This window comes from Dermacentor andersoni, chromosome 5 (genome assembly GCF_023375885.2).
Source record: "Dermacentor andersoni chromosome 5, qqDerAnde1_hic_scaffold, whole genome shotgun sequence".
Lineage (NCBI taxonomy): Eukaryota > Metazoa > Arthropoda > Arachnida > Ixodida > Ixodidae > Dermacentor > Dermacentor andersoni.
Window position 1 is genome coordinate 56,199,967 of NC_092818.1, and position 22,783 is coordinate 56,222,749.

Consider the following 22,783-nt stretch of genomic DNA (forward strand, 5'->3'; position numbering starts at 1 on the left):
AGCTTGGGTCTCTTGTGCCTGGCCTGCTGTATTGGAAGGACATTCTTCTCAATGAGCTTGCCAGGAGATCGAACTCAGGTGAGTTCTTGCAGGCGAGAGCTTCTTCGGGAAACTTGGGGTGGCACCTGTAGCTTCACGTCCAGATAGCCTGGGATGCCCTGGAATCAGGCACCTCCACCAGTTTGTCACCAGAGCAGTGGCGAGAGCAGTCCACTGATAGTGAGCGGCACCTGTACTAAAGCAGCAACAGTCACCAACTTTTTCAAGTCGTCTTCTACATCCAACCACTCCAAAAATGCGTGCCTCATCCGATAATGGAACGAACGTGCAAAACACGAGTGGCAATATGAAAGGATTCGTAAGAAAAGCAAAAATGGACAAACCAGACTGAAACAACTCAGAGCGAGTGCTTACTGTCAACTGAAATTTTTATATTGAGTTATATTATATCATTTTGATGAACCCACAAATGAGGATGCATGCAGATTACCTGCTTGTTATTTTGTGGCCGAAGGTAAGTTCAAGAGACTAAAATTATTAGCGACTGCACATGGCAGGCCACAAGGAATCTACCTCAAAATAGCGCAAAGATACAGAAGGTTCGCTCATACACGCGTTCTTGTCTTCTATGTAAAAAGCCTTGATAACTTCGCGCACCAGTTGAATCGAGTGTTTATATGAAGTTCTGGCTTCGTCCAAACCAGTGCATTGGCGTTCTGATATATATGCACGCGTGTAATGCAACCTTTCGAATTAGTAGTACGCGCTCGTCCAGTGTTCTTCCGTTGTCCTTGACCATCCACTACTCGCAACAATGCATGCACTCGACATCGCTGAGTTCACGATATTATGGAGGATATGAAACTCATAACGAAAAATTGCAGTATGAAAAATGTAAGGTTCAATCAATAAATTCCCGACCACTTTCTTATTTGCCCTCTGCGGGTTATACAAACAAATCTGTGCTACGAATTCAAAACATAGAAAGGATTCGCATGCCTCGTAAAACATGGAGAGAGTACTTGGGCGATTAACTGATGCAATGTTATTCAAGGAAAGCGCATTAATAGTGACATGCAGGGCCGATTGATGGATTCATACTGATACGTGCACTTGTTTAGCTCTGGTGTCCATGTTGCACTGGCTAACAATTGGCAAACATTATCGCTCGACGCAGCATACGCCTGAATGTATCGCAAGTTTCTCGAAAGGTATCGATGATTCTAACCGTTGTCTGTTGTGACCGAACCTTGTGTTAGTTGCGGCCCTATAAGGCCAAACTATTCCAACGTATTTTATTCCAATTTCCTGACGTCAAATTTACGTAAAAATTGTGGGGTTTTACGTGCCAAAACCACTTTCTGATTATGAAGCACGCCGTAGTGGGGGACTCCGGAAATTTCGACCACCTGGGGTTCTTTAACGTGCACCTAAATCTAAGTACACGGGTGTTTTCGCATTTCGGCCCCATCGAAATGCGGCCGCCGTGGCCGGGATTCGATCCCGCGACCTCGTGTTCAGCAGCCTAACACCATAGCCACTGAGCAACCACGGCGGGTTCAAATATACGTAAGCACGGACGCATGTATGGGGTAGTTACCTGCAGCGTTGTCAGAACAGCCTAATCTTTCGTTCGTTTTGAAAACGAAGAACACTGCCTACGTTGAGCGGTTTTTTTTATCTAATTGGCTGACAAAAGGTCAGGAGTATTTTCAAGTGGTGAGGGTTTCGATCAGGCCGAGTCAGCGCAGGGAAAGAGGACAGCCGGATAAAGAGTGTGACGCCGGCATCTGGGGTTGGTCCTCTTCCTCCTGCCCTTTTCGACCAACCTGCAGAGGCTGGTCGAAAATCGCAGCTGCGTGCAGCGGAACATGAAGAATGCCGCTAAAACGGATCGTCAGCAAGGAAGAGTTGGCAAAGTGACGTCGCAAACGAGCGGAAAGGACTCGAAACATTACGCGGCCACGCGAAATGTTTTATTGCACGCCAATAAACATATGCTCTCCGGCAGGCGTGAGTATCCAGCGCCTAAGCGATCGGCGGGCAGCCATCTTCTATTCCTTTCGAAACGGGGCGGTCTCCGGCTGTTCACAAAAGAAATTCAGTTTCGTTCGGCACATTATTGCCTTTTTAACGCGTACACCTTCCTTTGATGCGGTAGTTTTCTCGATTTTGTGACGTCGCGTGATGGACAGTCGTAGTGGGCGCAGCCGAGAACGTTTGACCAATAGCAGAGGGCTAATGGCGAAAAGGCGTCGAATAAGATATAAATATTTTTCTTTTCTTTGGTTTATTCATGCATAATCAGTGTGTATCCGTCATATCAAATGGGGGACTCGCATTTTTTGTGACATGGCGTGTTTGACAGGGCGAATGGGGGTGGCTCAAAGAATCGTTCGACGAATCTTGGAGCGCTGATTGCAGAAATGGAACAGAATGTTTAGAATAGCTTACGTTATAGTGCTCCTGATTGTATGTGCGGCACGAATTGTCTAGTCCTTTCTGGAAGGCACGCGGGCACTGCCAAATACACTAGAACGCTCGAAGAGTCAAGTATAACAGCCGACGCGCTTGACCCGCAGATCAGATTTCTACGATTGACGACTTTGCTTGCCACTGTAGTTGAGTTTCGAATGTCACTTCCTTTTTCTAGGCCCAAGTTCACCCAATGAAGTGTTAAATCTGTGAGTCGATGCTTTTACTCGGTGCTGTTCTTCGTCGTCACTACAGCATGACCTATTGTGGATGTACTCTTACGTTCATGTTCCGGACGCCCCGCAAAGCCTTGATCCAATCGCGAACCCCGGATACAGTACCAACGTCGCCTCGGACCATCGGGCTAGCCTCGAGCTGCAAAACTTGTCTTCGGAGTTTGCATTTCTAGCTTAGTCGACCAAGAAGGGCTACACCAGGTGGAGAAGCACGATAGCGGACATAGAATCGACAGCAGCCATGATACTTCCACAGGCCAGGCAGCCACCACCTTTCCGTGGATCATCATTTGAAGACCCGGAGACCTGGCTGGAGACATACCAGAGGGCCGCAACGCTCAACATCAGGAGCAGTGAGGGCAAGTTGCGCCATGTCCATTGTTTTATGACGCTGTTCCGCCCTCGCATGAAAACAGAGAAAAAAGCCCAGCGACTTTGGACCCATTTCGTGAGAAATTCCTGAACACCTCCATGAGTGTCGTAGGTAAGGAAAGGGCCAAACTTCTATTGGACACCTGAGTACAACTACCGAATGGCCACGTTGCGATGTTTATGCAGGAGATGACTGGCCTCTTCGTTGACGCCTCCACTGACATCTGTGAAGAAAATAAAGTTTGGTTCCTAATGCAGGGTGAGAAAGAAGAGGTATTCGCAGGAGGGATATACAACCCTCTCAAGACTGCCGCAGGGTTTGTTTCGGAAGCCACAAGAATCTTGAAGAAGCTTCAAATGCGTACCAGGCAATGAACTCCGCCATACACTGACAACAAACTACGTCGAAGCTCAAGCACTATATTCGGATACAGCATAAGTCTGCAATAAATCCCCGCTCACGCCCTCATAACTACCAGCCACTGTTCCTCCGCGAGGCATCAAATAGCTCGTTCTTCATACTTTACCTTTTACCAAACAAGGTGGTAACAAAAAATAAAATCATAAACCTGTCATTTTATACGTTTTCACTCGTGTATTATAGCGGATTCGCGAATGCCGAATTCTTTATTGAACTGAAATCAAACGCTTGCTTCGCTGCAACTACTTATTGTGGAGTTTTGACTTCAGCTGGCATTGTAGTTTTATAAGTAAAACAGGCTAAGCATTGAAATGAAATGTACCGCGGACTTTTGAAGAGTGAAATTCTCAGAGACTTCATACACTTTTTCCTTGTCTGTTGGGCACTTCCTCGCTTCCACCAATCAAAAGAACACAAGAACAGCAGTATGAAGTACGACGCATTTTGAAAAGGTCGCATGACTACAATTTCGCTTGCTTCTGTAATTGGGTGGCAGAGTATGGCAACCTCGCGCGGCCTGTGCGCCTTAGTTGCCAACTGCTGTTTTTTTTATGTTGTGGCCCACGATAGGCGCCGACCACCTGTGCGAGACTATCAGAGTGGTCGTACGAGAAACGCTGCCGAAGTTGTGCCAAAGGTAGCAGCCCCTGATGGCCGCGATCCCTGGAATAGTTAAGGAAGAGCTTCAGCAATCATTGGAAGTACCAGAAGTTCCGGCATCACCGCAACCATAGTGGAAAGCGACGACCTACGCTACTATCACCTGCTGTTGAGGGCCCCCTACGTGCCTGCGCCAGAGCCGCGTAATGGCGCGATTCCGCGGTCCACCGCCGCCGCCGCCAGCACGCGTACCCGCCGCCCAGCACAGCATTCGACGGAAGGCTGAAGTTTGGCGTGCCCCCGACCAGTGTCCACTTTTATACCACTGCGGAGAAGCCGGCCACACCTACTGCCGGTGCCTATCCGGCGAAATGCGACCACAATGACTTGGTGTAAACGCGCCGCGTCCACAGCTTGGCGAAGGGCCCTGTTAAATTGCTGACTACCCCGCCGCCACTCAGTCAAGCCTCGACCGCCGTCCCGTTCGCCGTCACGAAGCCGCTACCTGTCACCGCAGCGCCGAGCGCATACTTGTCCAGATTCGGGCTGGTCTGTAAGCCCGTAACCACAAAATTAAAAGCAGCACCCAATCGAGGAGGGATTTCTGTACGTCAAATTACCGAAGATTCTGCTCTGAGCCCGACAACAACGCTTCAAGATCTATCTCCGCAATATAGAAACGACACGCCACCATCCCAACGAAGCTTCGAAGCCAAGAACACACCCCCAAAGGGAGACCTTAAAACGCGATGAAATTTTGCATAAGGGAGTATTGTAATCGCCGGCAGAATCAATAAAGCCTACGCACTTGTTTCAATGTTGAGGCACGCTGGCCATCGATAACGATACATCGCCCTTGCATTTGACCCATTTCTTTGCATAGCCGGATTCACTGTTCATGGCGTTCCCTGCTTCCCAGCCAACTCCCAGAGGCTGTACGAAGCCGTTAGCGTCAGCGCTCTCCCAGAGAAGAGGCAGAGGATTACATATTGCAAAAAGTGATTCGCTGCTTCTTAAAGCTCCTGCACTGGTCGCGTGCAAGGCCAGTGTAATGACATGTAAGCGCACTTTTGTCTTTCGTTATACTTTTTTACGCTTGGTTTTCCCCCATGCATTAAACGGCTATCATATGCGAATTACATGCCGTTGCTATGGCGCTTCCGTCTTTGTAGGGTAAAGTGGTAACTAGAGACACTGCACGAAAAGGATAGTTTTTTTGAATATGACACCCCACCTTTGAATTCAAGGGCGAACATTTTTTTTTTCATCTCACTTTTGCCCTTGTCACATAAAGCATTGTCAGGCGGCACATTTATTTGCTATAGACTAATCGCACGTAGTTAGATGACACCTGCAGCTCACCCAACCGCATGCAGCACTAACACAAAAAAGTAACTCGAACAAAATTGTTCCGGTTACTTTGCTGCAGCGACATGTGCGAGTGCATGTAGAGCACCGGCCTCTGTCATAGTGAAAATTGCAGCCTTTGTTGTACAAGGAAATGCTAACTTAATGGTTGTGTTGCAATCTCACCGCTGACGCCCGTTGTTGCATCTGGGTCGCAAGCCCCAAGGGTAGCGTTGGCCTGGCGGCCTGGGGCACAACTGGAAGCATCCGAAGGTGCTGGCAAAGCATGAGTCGACTGCTAACAGAACAACTTGTTTATTCTAGCATCGCAAAAGAGCGGGCGGTCAGGTCGACCGAAGTGGAGAGACAGGAGAGCACGTTATTCGACAGAAGAAATCGGAGCGCCTCTCTCGGCGTCCGGGGGGCAGCTGCTTTTATACTCTCGGAGTTGAGGGCAAGAGGGAACGCCTCGACAGAGGCGCACGTGACGGCGCCGCTCGGGCACGTTGGGACGAGTAGGTGACGCATCCGCCGGGCCGGCGCCGGTCAGACCTCCTCGCTTCACTGTTGGGGGAGCTCCTCTCCCCGGCTGCCGCGCTTTGACAAGCGTGGGCACCAACATGCACACACACACACACGCGCACACGAAGACACGTGGCATTGAAAGATGCCTGGACGCGCTTGGCGGGGAGGCGTTGCGGCAGCGCTGAACGGGCCAAAATTCCCGCCGCTTTGAATGAAGCCCCGGCGTCCGTTGCGTCCGCGCCGGCTATACCGCGCGTCGTAGGCGAAACGTAACAGACCGCCCCGCCGGGGGAAGGAGATCCCGATGGTGAGGGGACTGCATCCGTTGTCCGGAGGGATGTCGCTCGATGATGCTCATAACCGAAGTCGGTCGTCCCTCGGCGTTTCTTGAGCGCAGCGCACAGAGAAGGCCTCGTTCTCACGTTCAGGTTCACACAGGACACTGCAAAGTGACTTCGGGAGAGTTGCCACTTTTCTCTCGTTCCCAGCAAGCGTTAGAACTACGCCGAAACTCAACCGCTCAGTCAGCAAGCACGAAACAACCCTCACTAAGCCCTGCCAGGCTCTTTCCCCTTTTGTACTACTGCCTAGTTCCTTATAGTAGTGTAGCAACACTCAGAACGCGTCCACAAATTGGAAAATTGCACTAGAAAGCACGTCATCACTTTGAAACACTAAACAAAAGCAATATGTCAAAAATCCTGCCTCAGGAAGAAAACATCAGTAACAAACAACTTTGAGGCTGATTCCTACGTTAGGGGACTCGACTTAAGCCATCGGCGTTGCCGTTGAGACTCCCCTTTTTGTAACGCACCTCAAAGGAATATTGCTGCAAAGCGAGGCTGCAGCGCAGGAGGCGGCCATTTGTGGAAGAGATGGTCTGCAGCCATTGGAGAGGGCAGTGATCCGTCTCAATGATAAACCTCGAGCCGGCTAGGTAGCATGACAATTTCTGAACGGCCCACACGAGACACGCACACTCTTTCTCGGTGGCGCTGTACGCCTGCTCACGACTGGTCAGCTTACGACTCGCATACAGGACGGGGTGTTCCACTTCTCCATTTTCCCGTTGGCACAGTACAACGCCCATGCCTCGCTCACTAGCGTCGCACTGAACAACGAACCCTTTTGTGTAGTCTGGCGATCGTAGCACAGGCTGGCTTGTTAGGGCGCTCTTTAGGGCGCTAAAAGCTCTTTCCTTTGTCTCGTCCCAGACGACTGTTTGGGGCTCTGTTTTTCATAGAGCATCCGTCAGGGGAGCCGCGATATCAGAGTACCTGGGGATGTACCTCTGATAGTAGCCGGCGACACCTAAGAACGACCGAAATCGGTCTTCGTACGCGGTTGCGGGAAGTCTCGCACAGCGGCCACCTTTATTTCAGAGGGGCGGCGACGACCCCGACCAATCACGTGACCGAGGTAGACAACCTCGGCCTGTGCTAACTGGCACTTGGGAGCCTTGACTGTAAAGCCCGCTTCGCGCAGGCGGGTTAGCACTGCCCGCAAGTGTGCCATATGCTCAGACCAGGATGCGGAGAATATCGCTACGTCGTCTAAATACGGTAAAGCGAATTCTTGCTGTCCCCGCAACACTTTATCCATGAGGCTTGAAAAACAGTATGGCTCGTTCTTCAAACCAAAACTCAACACTTTAGGACGGAATGTTCCCATTCGTGAAATGAACGCCGCATACCTCCTAGCCTCTTCTGTAAGTGGAACCTGCCAATAACCCCTGACAAGATCTATGGTGGAAATAAACTGAGCGCTACTAACTTTCTCAAGGCGCTCCTCGATGTTAGGGATCGGATAAATTTGATCCTTAGTGATTGAATTAAGCCTGCGGTAGTCGACGCAAGGACGAGGTTCCTTGCCCGGTACCTCAACTAAAATCAAAGGGGAGGTATAATCACTCTCACCCACCTCAATAACACCGAGCTGTAGCATTTTCTTTACCTCCGCCTCCATAATATCGTGCTGGCGGGGTGACACCCGGTACGCCTTGGATCGTACTGGCTCTGGGGAGGTAAGTTCTATATCATGAGTAAGGACAGAAGTCCTACCAGGCCTCTCAGAGAACTGACCTTGAAACTCTTGTAAGAGCTGGTGTAGTTCGGTTTTCTGCTCAGGCGACAGCGGTGCTTTACTGATTAAGTCACTAATGACTTGATCGGTGTCTTTCCTGTTCGTCACTGAGCCTAGTCCCGGAAGCTCGGCCGGAAGCTCTTCGGGAACGTTTACCATCATGCACACCACTGCTTCCCGCTGTTTATAGGGTTTGAGCAGATTACAGTGGTAAACTTGCTGTGCTTTCCGCTTTCCTGGCAGACTCACCACGTAGTTAACGTCCGACAGTTTTGAACAATTCGTGCTGGGCCCTCCCACTGCACGTCGAGTTTGTTTTTTAGCGATGTGCGCAATATTATTACCCCATCGCCCACCTCAAAACGACGGGCCCTGGCTGTCCGATCATAATAAACCTTGGCCCTCTGCTGGGCCCTTGCCATTGCTTCACCTGACAACTCCTGTGCCCTTCTTAAGCGTTTGAGGAGCCTAAGCACGTACTCCAACACGACTGGGTGGTCGCCCCTGCCTTCCCACGATTCTCGAAGCATGCGAAGCGGAGACCGCAGCGAGCGACCGTACACCAGCTCAGCTGGCGAAAACCCGGTAGCCGCATGCGGCGCGGTCCTTAATGCAAACATCACCCCAGGCAGATACAGCTCCCAGTCAGTTTGTTGTTCAAAACACAATGCTCTCAACACGCGCTTCATGACGGAGTGGAGCTTCTCAACAGAATTCGACTGTGGGTGGTACACTGAGCTGTGTAACAGCTTTACCCCACACCTTTCGAGAAAAGTTGTCGTCAAAGCGCTAGTAAACACTGTGCCCTGATCTGATTGGATTTCCGCAGGAAAACCAACTCACGCAAATATGGACATTAGTGCACTGACTATCTCAACTGAGCTGAGTTCTTTAAGCGGCACTGCTTCAGGGAACTTTGTCGCTGGGCAGATCACAGTTAAAATGTGTCTGTACCCCATGGTTGTTACCGGCAGACGTCCCACTGTATCAATAACGAGCCGTCTAAAAGGCTCCGTAATGATAGGTACCAACTTCAACGGCGCCCTCGATTTGTCCCCTGGTTTGCCCACCCGCTGACAGGTGTCACATGTCCTCGCAAAGTGGTCTGCGTCCCGAAAGCACCCTGGCCAATAGTACTCTTGCAAGCGACGGTCCTTAGTTTTCTTAACTCCTAGGTGTCCGGACCACGAACCCCCATGCGACAAGCGCAACAGATCCTGACGGTAGCACAGAGGCACGATCAGCTGATCGAACTCCACTCCCCTGCGGTCTAGATACTTCCGGTACAGGACCCCACCTCTTTCCACAAAACGAGCATTTTTCTTGGCGATACCTTCCTTGACATTGCAGCGTATGTTTTCTAGGCTGCCATCCTTTTTTTGCTCGGCCATCAAAGCTGACCGGCTGACTTTTAGCAACCTATTAAGTCCGTCTGACGTAGGCGCGATGAGCAGATCTGCAGATAGCTCTTCTACTTTCCCGTGTCGGGCATTTCCTCTCCAGTAACTGGTGCCTTCAAGGCTACAGGCTGAATTTTATTCAGTTCGGACGTGCTCTGAATATCAGCGTGCTGCGCCTCTGACCCTTTCTCATTGTTTGACAACGTCGGCCTCGCAACTACCGCCTTTGCAGCGAGCTCCCGAACCTTCGATCTGGTTAAGGCTTGAACGCTAGCCTCACCAAACAAAAGCCCCTTCTCGCGCAGGAGGTGATTGGACCTGTTCGAAAATAGGTACGGGTACTGGGGGGGCAGCATAGATCATACTGCGGCCTCCATCTCAAGCGCTCCGAAAGGTCCTTCAATAAGCACTTTTGCTACGGGCAGACACACGCTATGAGCTTCCACGGCTTGCTTGATCCATGCGCACTCGCCCGCGAACATAACGGGTTCTACGTAAGAGGGTGAACTACATCCATTGTAGCTGCGGAATCGCGAAGCACTCGGCACTCTTTCCCGTTCACGAGGAGGTCTCGCATGTAAGGCTCGAGAAGCTTCATGTTCTCGTCAGTGCTGCATAATGACAAAAACACGGCTTTTGTTTTTGTTTCTGGACACTGCGCCGAAAAGTGACCCGGCTTCTGGCACGTATAACAAACGCGCGCTTGCCTCGTTTCGAACCGCTTTCTGCGTTCGGCTTCGGTTGCCGCCGTCTCCTTACGTTCGGTCGGACTGCTTTCACTCGCATCCGAACTACGTAAGTCCCCCTTTGCTCTCATGGGCGTGAACTTCGGCCTCTCAAACTTGGAGCCAAATTCACCCTTTTGACCATCCTTAGCTCCGCGAGCCCGACGCGTCACAAACTCCTCGGTTAGCTCGGCGGCTTTAGCCACCGTACTAACGTCTGGCCTATCCAAGACCCAGTACCGCACGTTCTCAGGTAACCGACTATAAAACTGTTCTAGCCCGAAACACTGCAGAACTTTCTCGTAGTCACCAAACGCTTTCTCTTCTTTGAGCCACTCCTGCATGTTTGACATTAGCCTGTAGGCAAACTCTGTATATGACTCGCTTCTGCCTTTCTCATTTTCCCGAAACTTCCGACGGAAAGCCTCCGCTGACAGCCTGTACTTTTTTAGCAGACTCGATTTCACTTGGTCGAAATCCTCTGCCTCCTCTCTCTTCGAGCGAGCGACTACGTCGGCCGCCTCGCCGGGTAACAAAGTGAGCAAGCGCTGTGGCCACGCTTCCCGAGAGAACCCCTGCTTCTCGCACGTTCGCTCAAAGTTAACCAGGAACAAACCAATGTCCTCTCCAAGCTTAAACGGCTGCATCAGGTCAGTCATTTTGAACAATACTCGTTCTCCTGCACCGTGTGCCTGACTTGCATTACGAGCGCGTTCCATCTCTATCTCGAGACGCTTCATTTCCAAAGCGTGGTCGCGCTCTTCTTTTTCTTTCTGCTCTTTTCGTTCGCGCTCATCTTTCTATTTCTGTTCTTGACGTTGGCGCTCATCTTTCTCTTTCTGCTCTTTAAGTTCGCGCTCCTGTCTCTCTCTTTGCTCTTTAAGTTCGCGCTCCTGTTTCTCTTTTTGCTCTTTAAGTTCGCGCTCCTGTCTTTTTGCCCGCTCCTCAATAGTCTCAAGGCATACCGACAGCTCGTCATCCTCAGCTTCTAACTCAAGAATAACCCTTAGCAGTTCTGGTTTTCTGAGTTTGTCTGAGACATCCAGACCAAACTCTCTTGCAAGCTCCAGCAATTTCGGTTTGCGCAACGACTTCGAATCCATGGCTGCTATGAATGCTGCTTTCTCTACTGCCTTCTATTGTCTTGCCGCAAACTAACCCGGCAGCAACGACAACCACAATTACCAGCTCTGTTTCTGACACTAACAAAAGCCTGGCAAAGCTCAGAAGAAGAAAGTCCCGCACTCACCAAACCTCGCAGCCAAGAATTCAGCGCAGTCGTTCCGCTGCAGGCAACCAGTCATCACACAGGGCTCGTTGCACTGCTCCCGGATGGTCGTTGTGCTGCTAAGCATACAGTCAACCGCATATCTTCGCTGCTGGCCTCTGTTGTCGCGATCTCACCGCTGGCAGACAGTTGTTGCAATCCCAGCGCTGGCACCAGTTGTTGCAATCTCACCGCTGACGCCCGTTGTTGCATCTGGGTCGCAAGCTCCAAGGGTAGCGTTGGCCTGGCGGCCTGGGGCACAACTGGAAGCATCCGAAGGTGCTGGCAAAGCATGAGTCGACTGCTAACAGAACAACTTGTTTATTCTAGCATCGCAAAAGAGCGGGCAGTCAGGTCGACCGAAGTGGAGAGACGGGAGAGCACGTTACTCGACAGAAGAAATCGGAGCGCCTCTCTCGGCGTCCGGGGGGTAGCTGCTTTTATACTCTCAGAGTTGAGGGCAAGAGAGAACGCCTCGATAGAGGCGCACGTGACGGCGCCGCTCGGGCACGTTGGGACGAGTAGGTGACGCATCCGCCGCGCCGGCGCCGGTCAGACCTCCTCGCTTCACAGTTGGCGGAGCTCCTCTCCCCGGCTGCCGCGCTTTGACAAGCGTGGGCACCAACATGCACACACACACACACGCGCACACGAAGACACGTGGCATTGAAACATGCCTGGACGCGCTTGGCGGGGAGGCGTTGCGGCAGCGCTGAACGGTCCAAAATGTCCGCCGCTTTGAATAAAGCCCCGGCGTCCGTTGCATCCGCGCCGGCTATACCGCCCGTCGTAGGCGAAACGTAACAGTTGTCATAACTGATTTGGGGTTATATAAACTGATTTGATTTGACGCTTGGTTTTCCCGCATGCATTAAAACGGCTATCATATGCGAATTGCATGCCGTTGCTATCGTGCTTCCGTCTTTGTAGGATAATGTGGTAGCTAGAGACACCGCCTTCACTGGTGGGAACGTCTTGCTAAGTGCCCGTGGTGTCGAACCTTTGTCCTACGTTTCTCCTCTTGCGTGCCCTACAAGAAGTGCTAAGGGCTCTTCTGAAACATTGGTCGAACCATTTCGGAATGGTTTCTCCCCCAAGCTGCCGTTCGCGTATGGTTTTCATATAGCGGAACAATAGCGGTTCCTTTTGGTACCGGAAATAACGGGTCACCTCCGGTTTTTGGTTAGGTTCCAGTTCGGTTGGACACAATGGTTAGAGGTTACCTAGTGTCGAGTTTCGGAAATGCATTGAAGCGGGAGGCAGCAACATGCATTCCCTCCCTACGTCTCGCGCTCTTGATCAGGCCAGCGTTGTGACAGTGAGTGTTGGCTGTCATCGAGTGAGATCTGTCTGGGTTTGCATGTGTGGAGTGTGACGCCATGCTTCGTAATTAACTAGCAAGCAAGAGTTCACTGGAATTTTTACGACCCGGGGTTAAAAAATAGGCCTTACATTGTGTAATTGTCTAAGACTGTGCTATCGTTATCAAATATCTGATTTTCTGGCAAAACCGCGACTATATTGATTGCCAAGTCTCTCCGAGACACAAATGACGTGCAGTGAGCTTTCCTGCAAAAGCGGCACAGAAGCCAAATGGGCGCGCCGCAAGGCTCCGCTAAATCGGCCTGGCGGCGGAGTGTGGCAAGAGTCCTGCCTTCCGCTACCGCGGTAAGCATCGTGCGCAGGCGCACTAGCGTTTGCACTAAGCGATTGCGCGCGTATTGTGAGGACACAACAGTCTCATTGGAGCATAGTGTTATGCGCTCTGCCAAAATTCTTTAGCGTACTAAAGCATAAGAAGCGAACACACAAAGGCACCAAGGACAATACAGGGAAAATAACTTGCTATTAAATGGTAAATTAGTGGAAATGAAAGTGGACGAAAAAACAACTTGCCGCCGGTGGGGACAATCCTACGTCTTCGCATTAGGCCTGTGATGTTCTACCAATTGAGCTACCGCGGCGCCATTCTCCCATCGACTTCCTGGGGTATTTATCTGTTACAACTAGAACAAACCCTGGGACTGTTGGCCAGCGCTACCACTCACAAAACTTGGTGGCGTATGTGGAACATCCGTTCTGCCGCAGGCGTCACGAGTACTCGTTACACCAAGTAATAGAGTACAAGTAATTTCCCTTGCGTTGTCCTTGGTGTCTTTCTTGGCTGGCTTGTTATGCTATGATTAATAAATATAGGGCCCATCGGTCAACCCCGTTTCTTCTGGTTCTTTAGGGTATCAAGTTACTTACAAAGTTGATGTTTTCTCCCCACAAATCCTTCGCGTAGCAGCGCCTAGGGGCTTTAAAATTATGACTGTACACTTTCATCCCTGCTCCTGCGTCGATGATGAGATGCTTCCTGCAGTACTTGACGTAGTAAACGAACGTCTGCGCACCGGCAGGCAACGGAACGGGGAACGTGGTAAACTGCGGCGTTGCCGGTGAGTTTTTATCGTATTTACTTAATTCGCTGATGGCGAAACTAGGCGAGTTGGATGCTGTAAGAAACATAAGGAAAAGTTTGTTAGAACTTGTGTTGTTCTGATGTTTTCTCGTTAACAAAAAAATCTGATGTTTTGCAGTTTTAGAACAAGATGACTTCTTGTGAGGCCGAAGAGTTCCCTCAAAACAAATCTTCGAGTTAGCTTCTTAAGGTGCACTTCACTCTCTCCGAAACACCTATGAACAACACCGCCATATCGCAAAATATCTTGATTTTGATGTGCAACGAAGTTGTGGAGAGGAGCTAATTCTTAGTGGAGAAAATTGAGGGTAATATTCTCGTTCTGAAACATTGCGCACAAGCCATGGTGCTATATGTTAGTACAAGGGAGCGGATTACAAATTGCAGTGCTAATTTTTCCATATTTCCTCTAGAGCATTACGTTATGATACTGTTATCAGTAATAGTCTTGCGACACTGACCTCCAATTGACAGGAAAGACAGTGTAATGTATAAATACATCCCCAACCACGTGCCTTCATGTACAGACATATATTGAATTACAGCAATAAATGATACAGCAATATATTGTTACACATACGCAGTATATTTGCATGGAGGAGTAGATTTACTGCCAAGAATTGCAAAATTTGACGCTACAGCTTAACGGATATCTCCTGTCTGATAAGCAGACAAGATTATATAGCACAAGCTCCAGCTTCTTGCTGTCATAGCGAATAAATTATTGCGGAAATTGTTGTATGTGTCACGAAATATTTACTCAGCCACGATACCATAGTGACTATTGCGTTGTGCTGTATAGCTCAAGGTGGGGGTTTCATCCCACCCGTGGCGTTCGCATTTCGATGAGAGCGAAATCCAGAAACGCTCGTGTACATAGATATACGCGTCTAATCAAAGAAAGTGATGGTTATAATTACCCATAGTGTTTCACTTTGGCAATCGTCATAATTTTATAGTTGTTTGGAATGTAACTACCATAATTTACGTACTTTATTGATTGTTTTATAGTTCTCACCACAGGCAATTCTGTCTGACAAAATTGATGGAACGAATTTGCATGGCAGAAAATTGAGTAGGTCTCAAGCAAGTTCAGGGGTACATCTGCTGGGAAACTTTGTGAAGCAGGCAGAATGCCAGTGTTTGGTGCTACCATTAGTCAAACGTGTAGACGCAAAGTGTACCTCGTTTTGATAGCGCAGGCAGTGAAGTGCGAGTTACTATGGAGAGCTTCGAAGCCAAGAATACGCCCACAAAGGCAGACCTGAAAACGCGCTCAAATTTCGCATAAGGGACTACCGTAATCGTCGGCAAAATAAATAAAAGTGGTGCACTTGTTTCAATGGGCTGCAGCGGTGGCGTAGAGGTAGAACACCCACCTCGTGTGCAAGGTCCGCGGTTCAAATCCCGGTGCCGCGCAATTTTCCACCGGACCAAAAAAAAAAAATCCGCGTGTTGATAAAATTCCATTAACAGGTCTGGAGTGTGGCAAGATCCTGGTGACCAGAACCGGTAACGCACTCCCTCACCAGAGCAGGATTGGCCACCCTGGTGCAGTTACTTAGCCACAACCTCCTATATGAACACCACAATCAAACCCCGGCCCTCAGTCCCCAGCAGCCTGTTCACTCTTCAAAGCGTCGTTTTACTCTCGCAAAATGTCGAGGAGAGTGAAATGCATTGTTCACTCTCTCACCAAGGAGAGAGTGAAATGTGCTTTTCACTCTCCCCGTCAGAGAGAGAGTAGAATGCCCGTTCTACTCTTGCGGCAATAGAGGACAAAACGTAGCGTAATCTTCTGCTTCAACTGTAGGTGGCTGGCCCCGAACATGGCAATGTTTCATTCATGCACGCTGAGCAAAGAACACATCGTTTTGCTCCTAAGAGAAGAGGCCGCCGCAGTTCAAAGGAACGCGTAGCGAGCGCTCTACTTTTTCACTCGGACTTGCTCCACCGCGCGCGCGCGCGCTCAAGATCGCGGAACAACACAGCACCGGAGAAAGGTGATCCGTCCGCCGAGCAGCACAGCAGCAGCAAAGGCCAGCCAAGGGAGATCGTATGTCAGCCATCTCGCGTCGCTACGAAAACACGACAGTCGTTCGTCATGCCTTGGATATAACAACAAATCCTCCATGGTAAGTGAATTCTAACTTAGGTGCACATTCTCCGTATATGTCATGCTATCGCCAGGAAGTCGTCGCTGCGCTTAGCCGACGCGATTGACAAAGTACTAGGCATACGCGCTGTGTCTCTCGATGTCAATCGAAAAAGCCAGTCGTCGCGATAACTGCATGTGATTTTATCACATTGCCGTTGTCCGTAAGAGCTTTAAGGATCGCAAACGCAGCCAGAACTATGGTATGTTCAATAAGACGCCAGGCGAGAGGACGCTTAAAATGGTTCGCTCACCAGCCTGTGATTCCGAGCCTATGCGGACCGTGATTAGCGTGCGTTTTGTGTGTTTGAATTTATTCAGTTTGGCAGCATACTATGTACGGAACGCTGTTGAACTAAGGAATCACATAACAGAAGGCGTCATTTTGCTGGCAGCATGCTTTTTTTATAAATAAACCGCGCGCTTGACGGTGTCTCGCGCAGGGGGAATCTGCGACCACTGAAGTTACGTGCAGCACCAGTGCTAGTTAGAAACTTTGCCGCAGGCATTCAGCGGCATGCTGCAAGAGGTCAGTTGGGCGCGTTATCTTGAACTTACTCAAAACGCATGAGGAATCCATGTTTAATGCTGAAAAAAGTATTAACCCCATATAAGCGATCTTGCGCGCGGCAGCTACAAGCGACGCGATGGAGATGGCTGTCGCGTTCGCTCGTCGCCTACAAGTCGTGCTCCGTGCGAGCGACGATATTGAGCGACGCCTCCCCGGTGTTGCCAGCCTGAGGGCTGCAATCACGCGTGACGCGTGCTTTAGTAATTTACGTTGATGTATTTTACTATAAAAAGTAGCATAAAATATTTCCGGAGGTCTTGCCGTAGGTTCTTATCCTTGCACGTATAAAAATTGAATCATTTGCTCGTTCCGCGCGACAATCGGTAGTATTTGAGCGATGTACATCCAGTTCCGGCTTCGCGCTATTGACTAGTCGCTCATAGCACTTTCGGGGGACGAGCGACGATTTCTAGATGTCCAGAACCGAGCCATCTGTTCAAGCGACGGCCCGTTTTGTCGCTCGAAGCCGTCGCTCGTCGCCGTCGCGCACTAAATCGCTCTCACAGTGTTTATCCCTAAGACTGAACTGTTTTTGCTCATGTATTGAAATGGTTTGATTATAGGTAGGTCTGGTTTTGTCTCCTGTTGCGGTTTTCGTGCACGGTGCGAAACTGAAAGGATGCTTATGTCTACGAACTCGGTGAATTGTCGAGCAGCTAGTTATGCATCGGCATCGAATATAACGGCTGCTGTGGTAATTACAATTGCAAGGGCGCTTTGCGCACGCTTATTGTTTTCGACATGCCTTTGTATTTGCTAATATGAGTTGGCGTGTCAGAGTTATGTCATATGAATAGCTAAATCAGCCTTCCTTTGGGGGTTACAAGCGTAATGTGTGCATTTTGCTATTGCATGCAGATCAAAATGTGCTTATCGCCTGAATATTTTTAGTAGAGAAATAAAATATCCAAATAAAATGTTGCTTTAATTCCGTGTTACCAGTCTGTCGTACACAGAACAATAGGTTGGTGTAATAAACTAATAACTGCGGTTTAACTGCAACTTTTACATGCCTTCAAGAATCTAAAATGCTAGATTTCAAACTGCAACAGTAAGTCGGGTCTGTAAAAAATGAACTCCATTGCGCACCTCATACATGAAAATAAGTTCATGCCTTTTAGTAAGCTTAGATGCAGGTCGCAGTGAACTTTCTTGTTAGTATTGAAATGTGGGTAAGCTTGCCATAACAAGCCTTGTTGCCCTTTTTTATAGGCACATCCATATATCCATTGAACTGAAGGACAATATTTTCATCCCTACTGAGCATCATGTTTGCAGCTATAATCCTCAAATTATGGCTTCAGCAGTGGCACAACCAGGGATGGTGCGGGGGGCACACTGGGCACGTGCTTAGGATGTGTCACAATGGGTGTTTGCGATACACCAGACTCATGACAGACCTATGATGTCTGAAAATGACCAATATTCTATTCATTAGCAGGAGTATTCGAACATTCGTGCCGAACGAGGATGAACTGTCCGGTATTTCTTTTTTGTGTAAATCTAAAATTGAAGTTAATTTAGCAGTTGACTGTTGCAGTCATTTGGATGTTTTGCATGCATTTCACTAAGAAGACTAAGAGCTAAGACTTTCTTTTATTGCCATGGCCTTGACTGTCTTGATGTTGTTTTGCACCATGCCCTTGTGTTGCCTTTTGCATACGATATTTTTCAGGCACCTGCTTTATATAACGCAAGAAGGCAGCTGCAAGGACACGAGGATGTGAAAGAGCCAGTGCAGCGTGACTTCACGTAGTGCAGAGGAGCCAATGTCAAAAAATCAAAATACATTGACATGCAATTTGGACAAGAAAACTAGTATGTGGGTATATTGGGTGTACCATTTGACCAAATGTAAACAAAATCAAGATGCAGTATGTTACACCAAGATGAAAATTCTCCCGTGCTCCAGGCAGTCATCTTAACATGGTATATTTATGTAATGTCTCCGATTGGAAAGTCAAATCAAGTATGCTCTCTGGAGACAAACACATAGCAGCAAGTGTGATTGAAAAGTTAGAAATGTGTTTTAAAAAAGCTGATTAGTTCTGAGAAGTGACTGCTTTTTGTCTTGCCTCTCAACAGACACATCCATGTGATAAAAAATAGTGGTTCAATGAAATTGCATATTTGCTTAGTGACATGATACATACTTGCAATGAGCACGGTGCCTGTATTTACTATAAAAAGCAACAGCCCATGCTTGGTTAGGTTAGGCCCCCTACAACATGCAGGCATGGGTGATCGGCGCTTTTTTTTTATTTCTGTGTCATGAGGTTTATTGACGTGCGTAAGGTGCAATGGCACGCAGTATGGCTAGTACAAAAAAGGGGGGGGGGCAGATATATGTAGCTCACTGTACACGACACAGGGCAAATGAAATCCGTGTTCAGCAACTATGTTAAATGCCATGTATGTAAATTTTACAACGCTACTCATTCGAAGCGCGCACAGGTGCATATTGAAGAAAAGTTTTCCAGGGTACATAATTTAGTGCGTAATTTACACTAATTTTGCTCTAACCACAAGACATAATAAATTAAATATACTGCACGGAAAAACCTAGAGCGAATTAAATTGTGTGTCAGCTTCGCGTGTATAAATATAGTCTTTCCTATGCATTAGGTTTTTCGCGTAATGCATTACCAGTTGACAGCCTATCTTATCATGTGTACTCTGTTTACATTACAGTTGTTTATTAGTTTACTCGTTTGTTTTGCGACTGATGAAATGCCGGCATATATGTATGTTCAACATTTGACATAACCCTGTATGTATTGCAGGGACAACCCAGGACGTGCATTTCTCAGCACCCAGTCAACTGCCAAAAGTGACTCAAACATAGGCCACCAGTAAGTGGACATCAGTTGCAATTTCACATTATGCAGTTGGCGGCTGCCTTGTATGGAGGCTTTTTTTTTAATGAGATGGTGATGTCGTTCTAATGTACATTTTGACCACAAAGGTGCGATCATGTCTCACAGAGGCGTATATGGTTGCTATTCTCTGCGAGGGACGTGTTCTCGTGTTCGTGAAGCACTTGTGTTTGGCAGTATTGTCGCCCAATGAGTCGGATATAAACACTAACTCGCCACTGCCGTTAAGTAGTTGCGAGAAACGCATTATGACGCTGTAAAGTTATTTCATTAATTCGAAGGAACATTTCGCAGCGGGAAAAAAGCTTGCTATTCCAGGTAAACATGTCTTTTTCTCACAAGTTATTTAACCAAACTGTGGATGCGTGAAATTCGTGACTTATGAATAGATTTTAATCCATCCTTTAATAATGCTTCTAAAAGAGACCAGAAATAGCATGTGACTACCTCTCCAATCAGCAGATCATACACTTACAGTCATAAGTGGTAGTTCCATGCAGTCTCGCACTCTATATAACCTTTCCTTTCAGCAGCGTTGGAACTGGTGGCTGCGTTTTCAGAAGGAGGAGTGCACTTGGCACTGTATATGTATGTGTGAATTCGGTTTTCTTTGTATGTGTAGGCTCACTGACACAAACAGTGCAAAAATCAGTTGTACCATGAGGCTGACGACGCCTTCTGCTGCTAGAAATGCGGCACTTCATATGTTATAGTACTGCATGACATTTAAATCAAAGCTAGCACATAAAATGATCAAGAAAACTAACCGCTGTTATAGTTGTTTTCCTCAAAGAAAGCTTGTCCTTTATGGGCTGTGTTAATCTGAGCTCTCCATCGATGTTTCAGTAGTATTATCTCTTAGTGACTGAGAGATTGGGGGCAATTAATCGTGTTAGTCTTTAAATGGTGTCCTAATTATGTGTATTTGTTCCAACAAAGTTGTCTAGATTACTTTATTGTGTAGTGTAAAGCTTATGAAACCATCAGCAACTAGTGAGTTGCTAACATGCATATGCATTTGTCACTATACAGGTGGCACTCGGCTGTACCACTGCAGTGCTGCAGAAATTGCCAGCACCAGCGGCTTTGCAAACGCTGTTTCACAGCATGTCGGTATGTGCTAACTTATAGTTATGTTGGGGTGGGTTAGTATTATGGACCACTGCGGCTCTGTATTGTGACAGATCCATATAATAAGGGGTGTAATGGGCACAGCGAAAACCTGTGAATGTTTTACTATGGTACATAAAAAGGCTCTCCTTTTCGTCACTGGAGCAGGGAAGAAGAGCATGCAGGCACTCCTGAATGTACATATATTTCACAACATGAGAGACACACACACACACACACACACACATATATATATATATATATATATATATATATATATATATATATATATATATATATATATATATATATATATATATATATATATATATATATATATATATATATATATACAATTAAACTAAAGGCAGGGACATTCCATCTTTCATTTTGAATTGACTTGTACAGCGCAAAAATACAACACAGACCACAGAGAAGCCCGCATGTTAACAGGTTTGATACACACAATAATTCAACAGATTTTATACTTCAGGTGTGCTATTTTACGCAAGGGGGAAGGGAAAGGGGAGAAAACCAGAAAAAAGACTGGAGTGGAAAAGAAAGGAATCGTGCGAAAAAGCATGAGAAACATCGTGCAGCCAGAATCGCCAGCAGGACATCTAAAAAGCACTCTGATAAAATTACATACAGGGAAACCTTACGTATTGTTTGTTTCAATCAACTCAGATCACATGCAGCCATTACTGCAATCAAGTTGTTTCCTTCTGTCATGAGGACAAACTGTGGGGTGCAGGATAGGTCCAGAGAGGCGCACGGGGTCGTTTTCTTCATATTGTGGTGCTCCCACAGTGCTACGCACTGTGGCGTTTGGCATCGTCAATTGAGACGGCATACTGAATTTGATGCGCGTGTTTACTTGAAATGTTCAAAAAATGTCGAGAAGTGGTTTAGGGGCCCTTTAAGCCACTCTGAGCAATTATTCGTTCAGATATATCTAAACATACTTTAGTGATGATGTATAATAAAGTGATCTAGTCTGGCTCCTCAGTGTTTTAAAATTTTTGGTTTCGAGAGACATGTTTGCGGTGCCTCGTGAGTATCTCTTCTAATGAGGCTTAACTGTAATGTACACACACAATTGTGTAACTCCTCCTGCAAGTATTATTCATTAAGCCTGGTCACTGATGTGCAAAGCTTGTGGTTAAGTTCTGATGTCCGTACTTTTTAGAGCTATGTTTATTAATTCAGGCTGTTCTTATTGGTTCTTCGATGCAGGAGACAATGCCTACGAAATTATTGGCCCTGATGACGAGAGCCCTCAAGGGGCAAACGACATCTCTGTTGCAGAAGTGAGCCCGATACCACCTGAAGTTACCATGACAGGTGGCACGGCAGCAATAGATACAGAGACGGCCATGTCTACTGCAGCTGCAACAGTGTACGAGGCAAGCAGCAGTGTGTCAGCATCAGCAGCAGTGTCAGAAGGAACCGCACCAGGCCTGGTAGAGCAACATGTGTGCTATCACTGTGACTTTTTTTGTAGTGCATACAACTCATTTGCTCAACATACAAAAGCTTTTCACCACGACTGTGAGCCAGTGTTCTTGTGCAGCAAGTGCAAGTCTAAGTTAAGTGTTATAACACAGTACAAGCATCACTTTAAGATATGAAAACATAATACAGTTGTTGCCTCCCCAGCCAGCCCACATAGCGACAACAATGTGGGACACATGGTGGGACACACATCTTCTCCATTAGAAGATAGTAGAGACTATCAGTGTTGTTGTTAGATTAACTGGTCTTTGTAGGCAACTAGAAGGACAACACACGTGTCATAAGATTGTTGTTTATGTTGTTGTTGAAGAGGTAAAAAAGAAGTTTGATGCAGCCTAAGTGCCAACTGATCTTGAGCAAATCAAAAACAACCACATGAGAAAGCAACACTATCGAAATTTGGGTATCTATGTGCCGCCAACTCTGGTAAGGATGGCATAGGACAGAAGTAGGTTGAAAATTACACAGACACTGCTGTTCCATCACTGGTCACAGTGAGCAGTGACTTGTAGGGCAAGAGAGTCAACTGAAACGAACATTATGGCATAGTGTCATGCTCCTATGTGACCACTTTCCATGTTATTTTGCATGATACAGCTCAACCTCCAGAAACGAGACTGCAACTTGTCTGTAAAAAGCTAT

General features: G+C 47.7%; 1 protein-coding gene across 3 annotated transcripts in view; it reads right to left on the minus strand.

The window, feature by feature from the left end:
- Positions 1-22,783, minus strand: part of LOC129384665 (uncharacterized) — a 173,030-nt gene that overhangs the window by 17,439 nt on the left and 132,808 nt on the right. For all 3 annotated transcript variants that reach the window (XM_055070267.1, XM_055070265.2, XM_055070266.1), the window contains exon 7: positions 13,701-13,948. In XM_055070267.1, the coding sequence (XP_054926242.1) occupies positions 13,701-13,948 (248 nt within the window). The remainder of the gene's footprint in view (positions 1-13,700; positions 13,949-22,783) is intronic.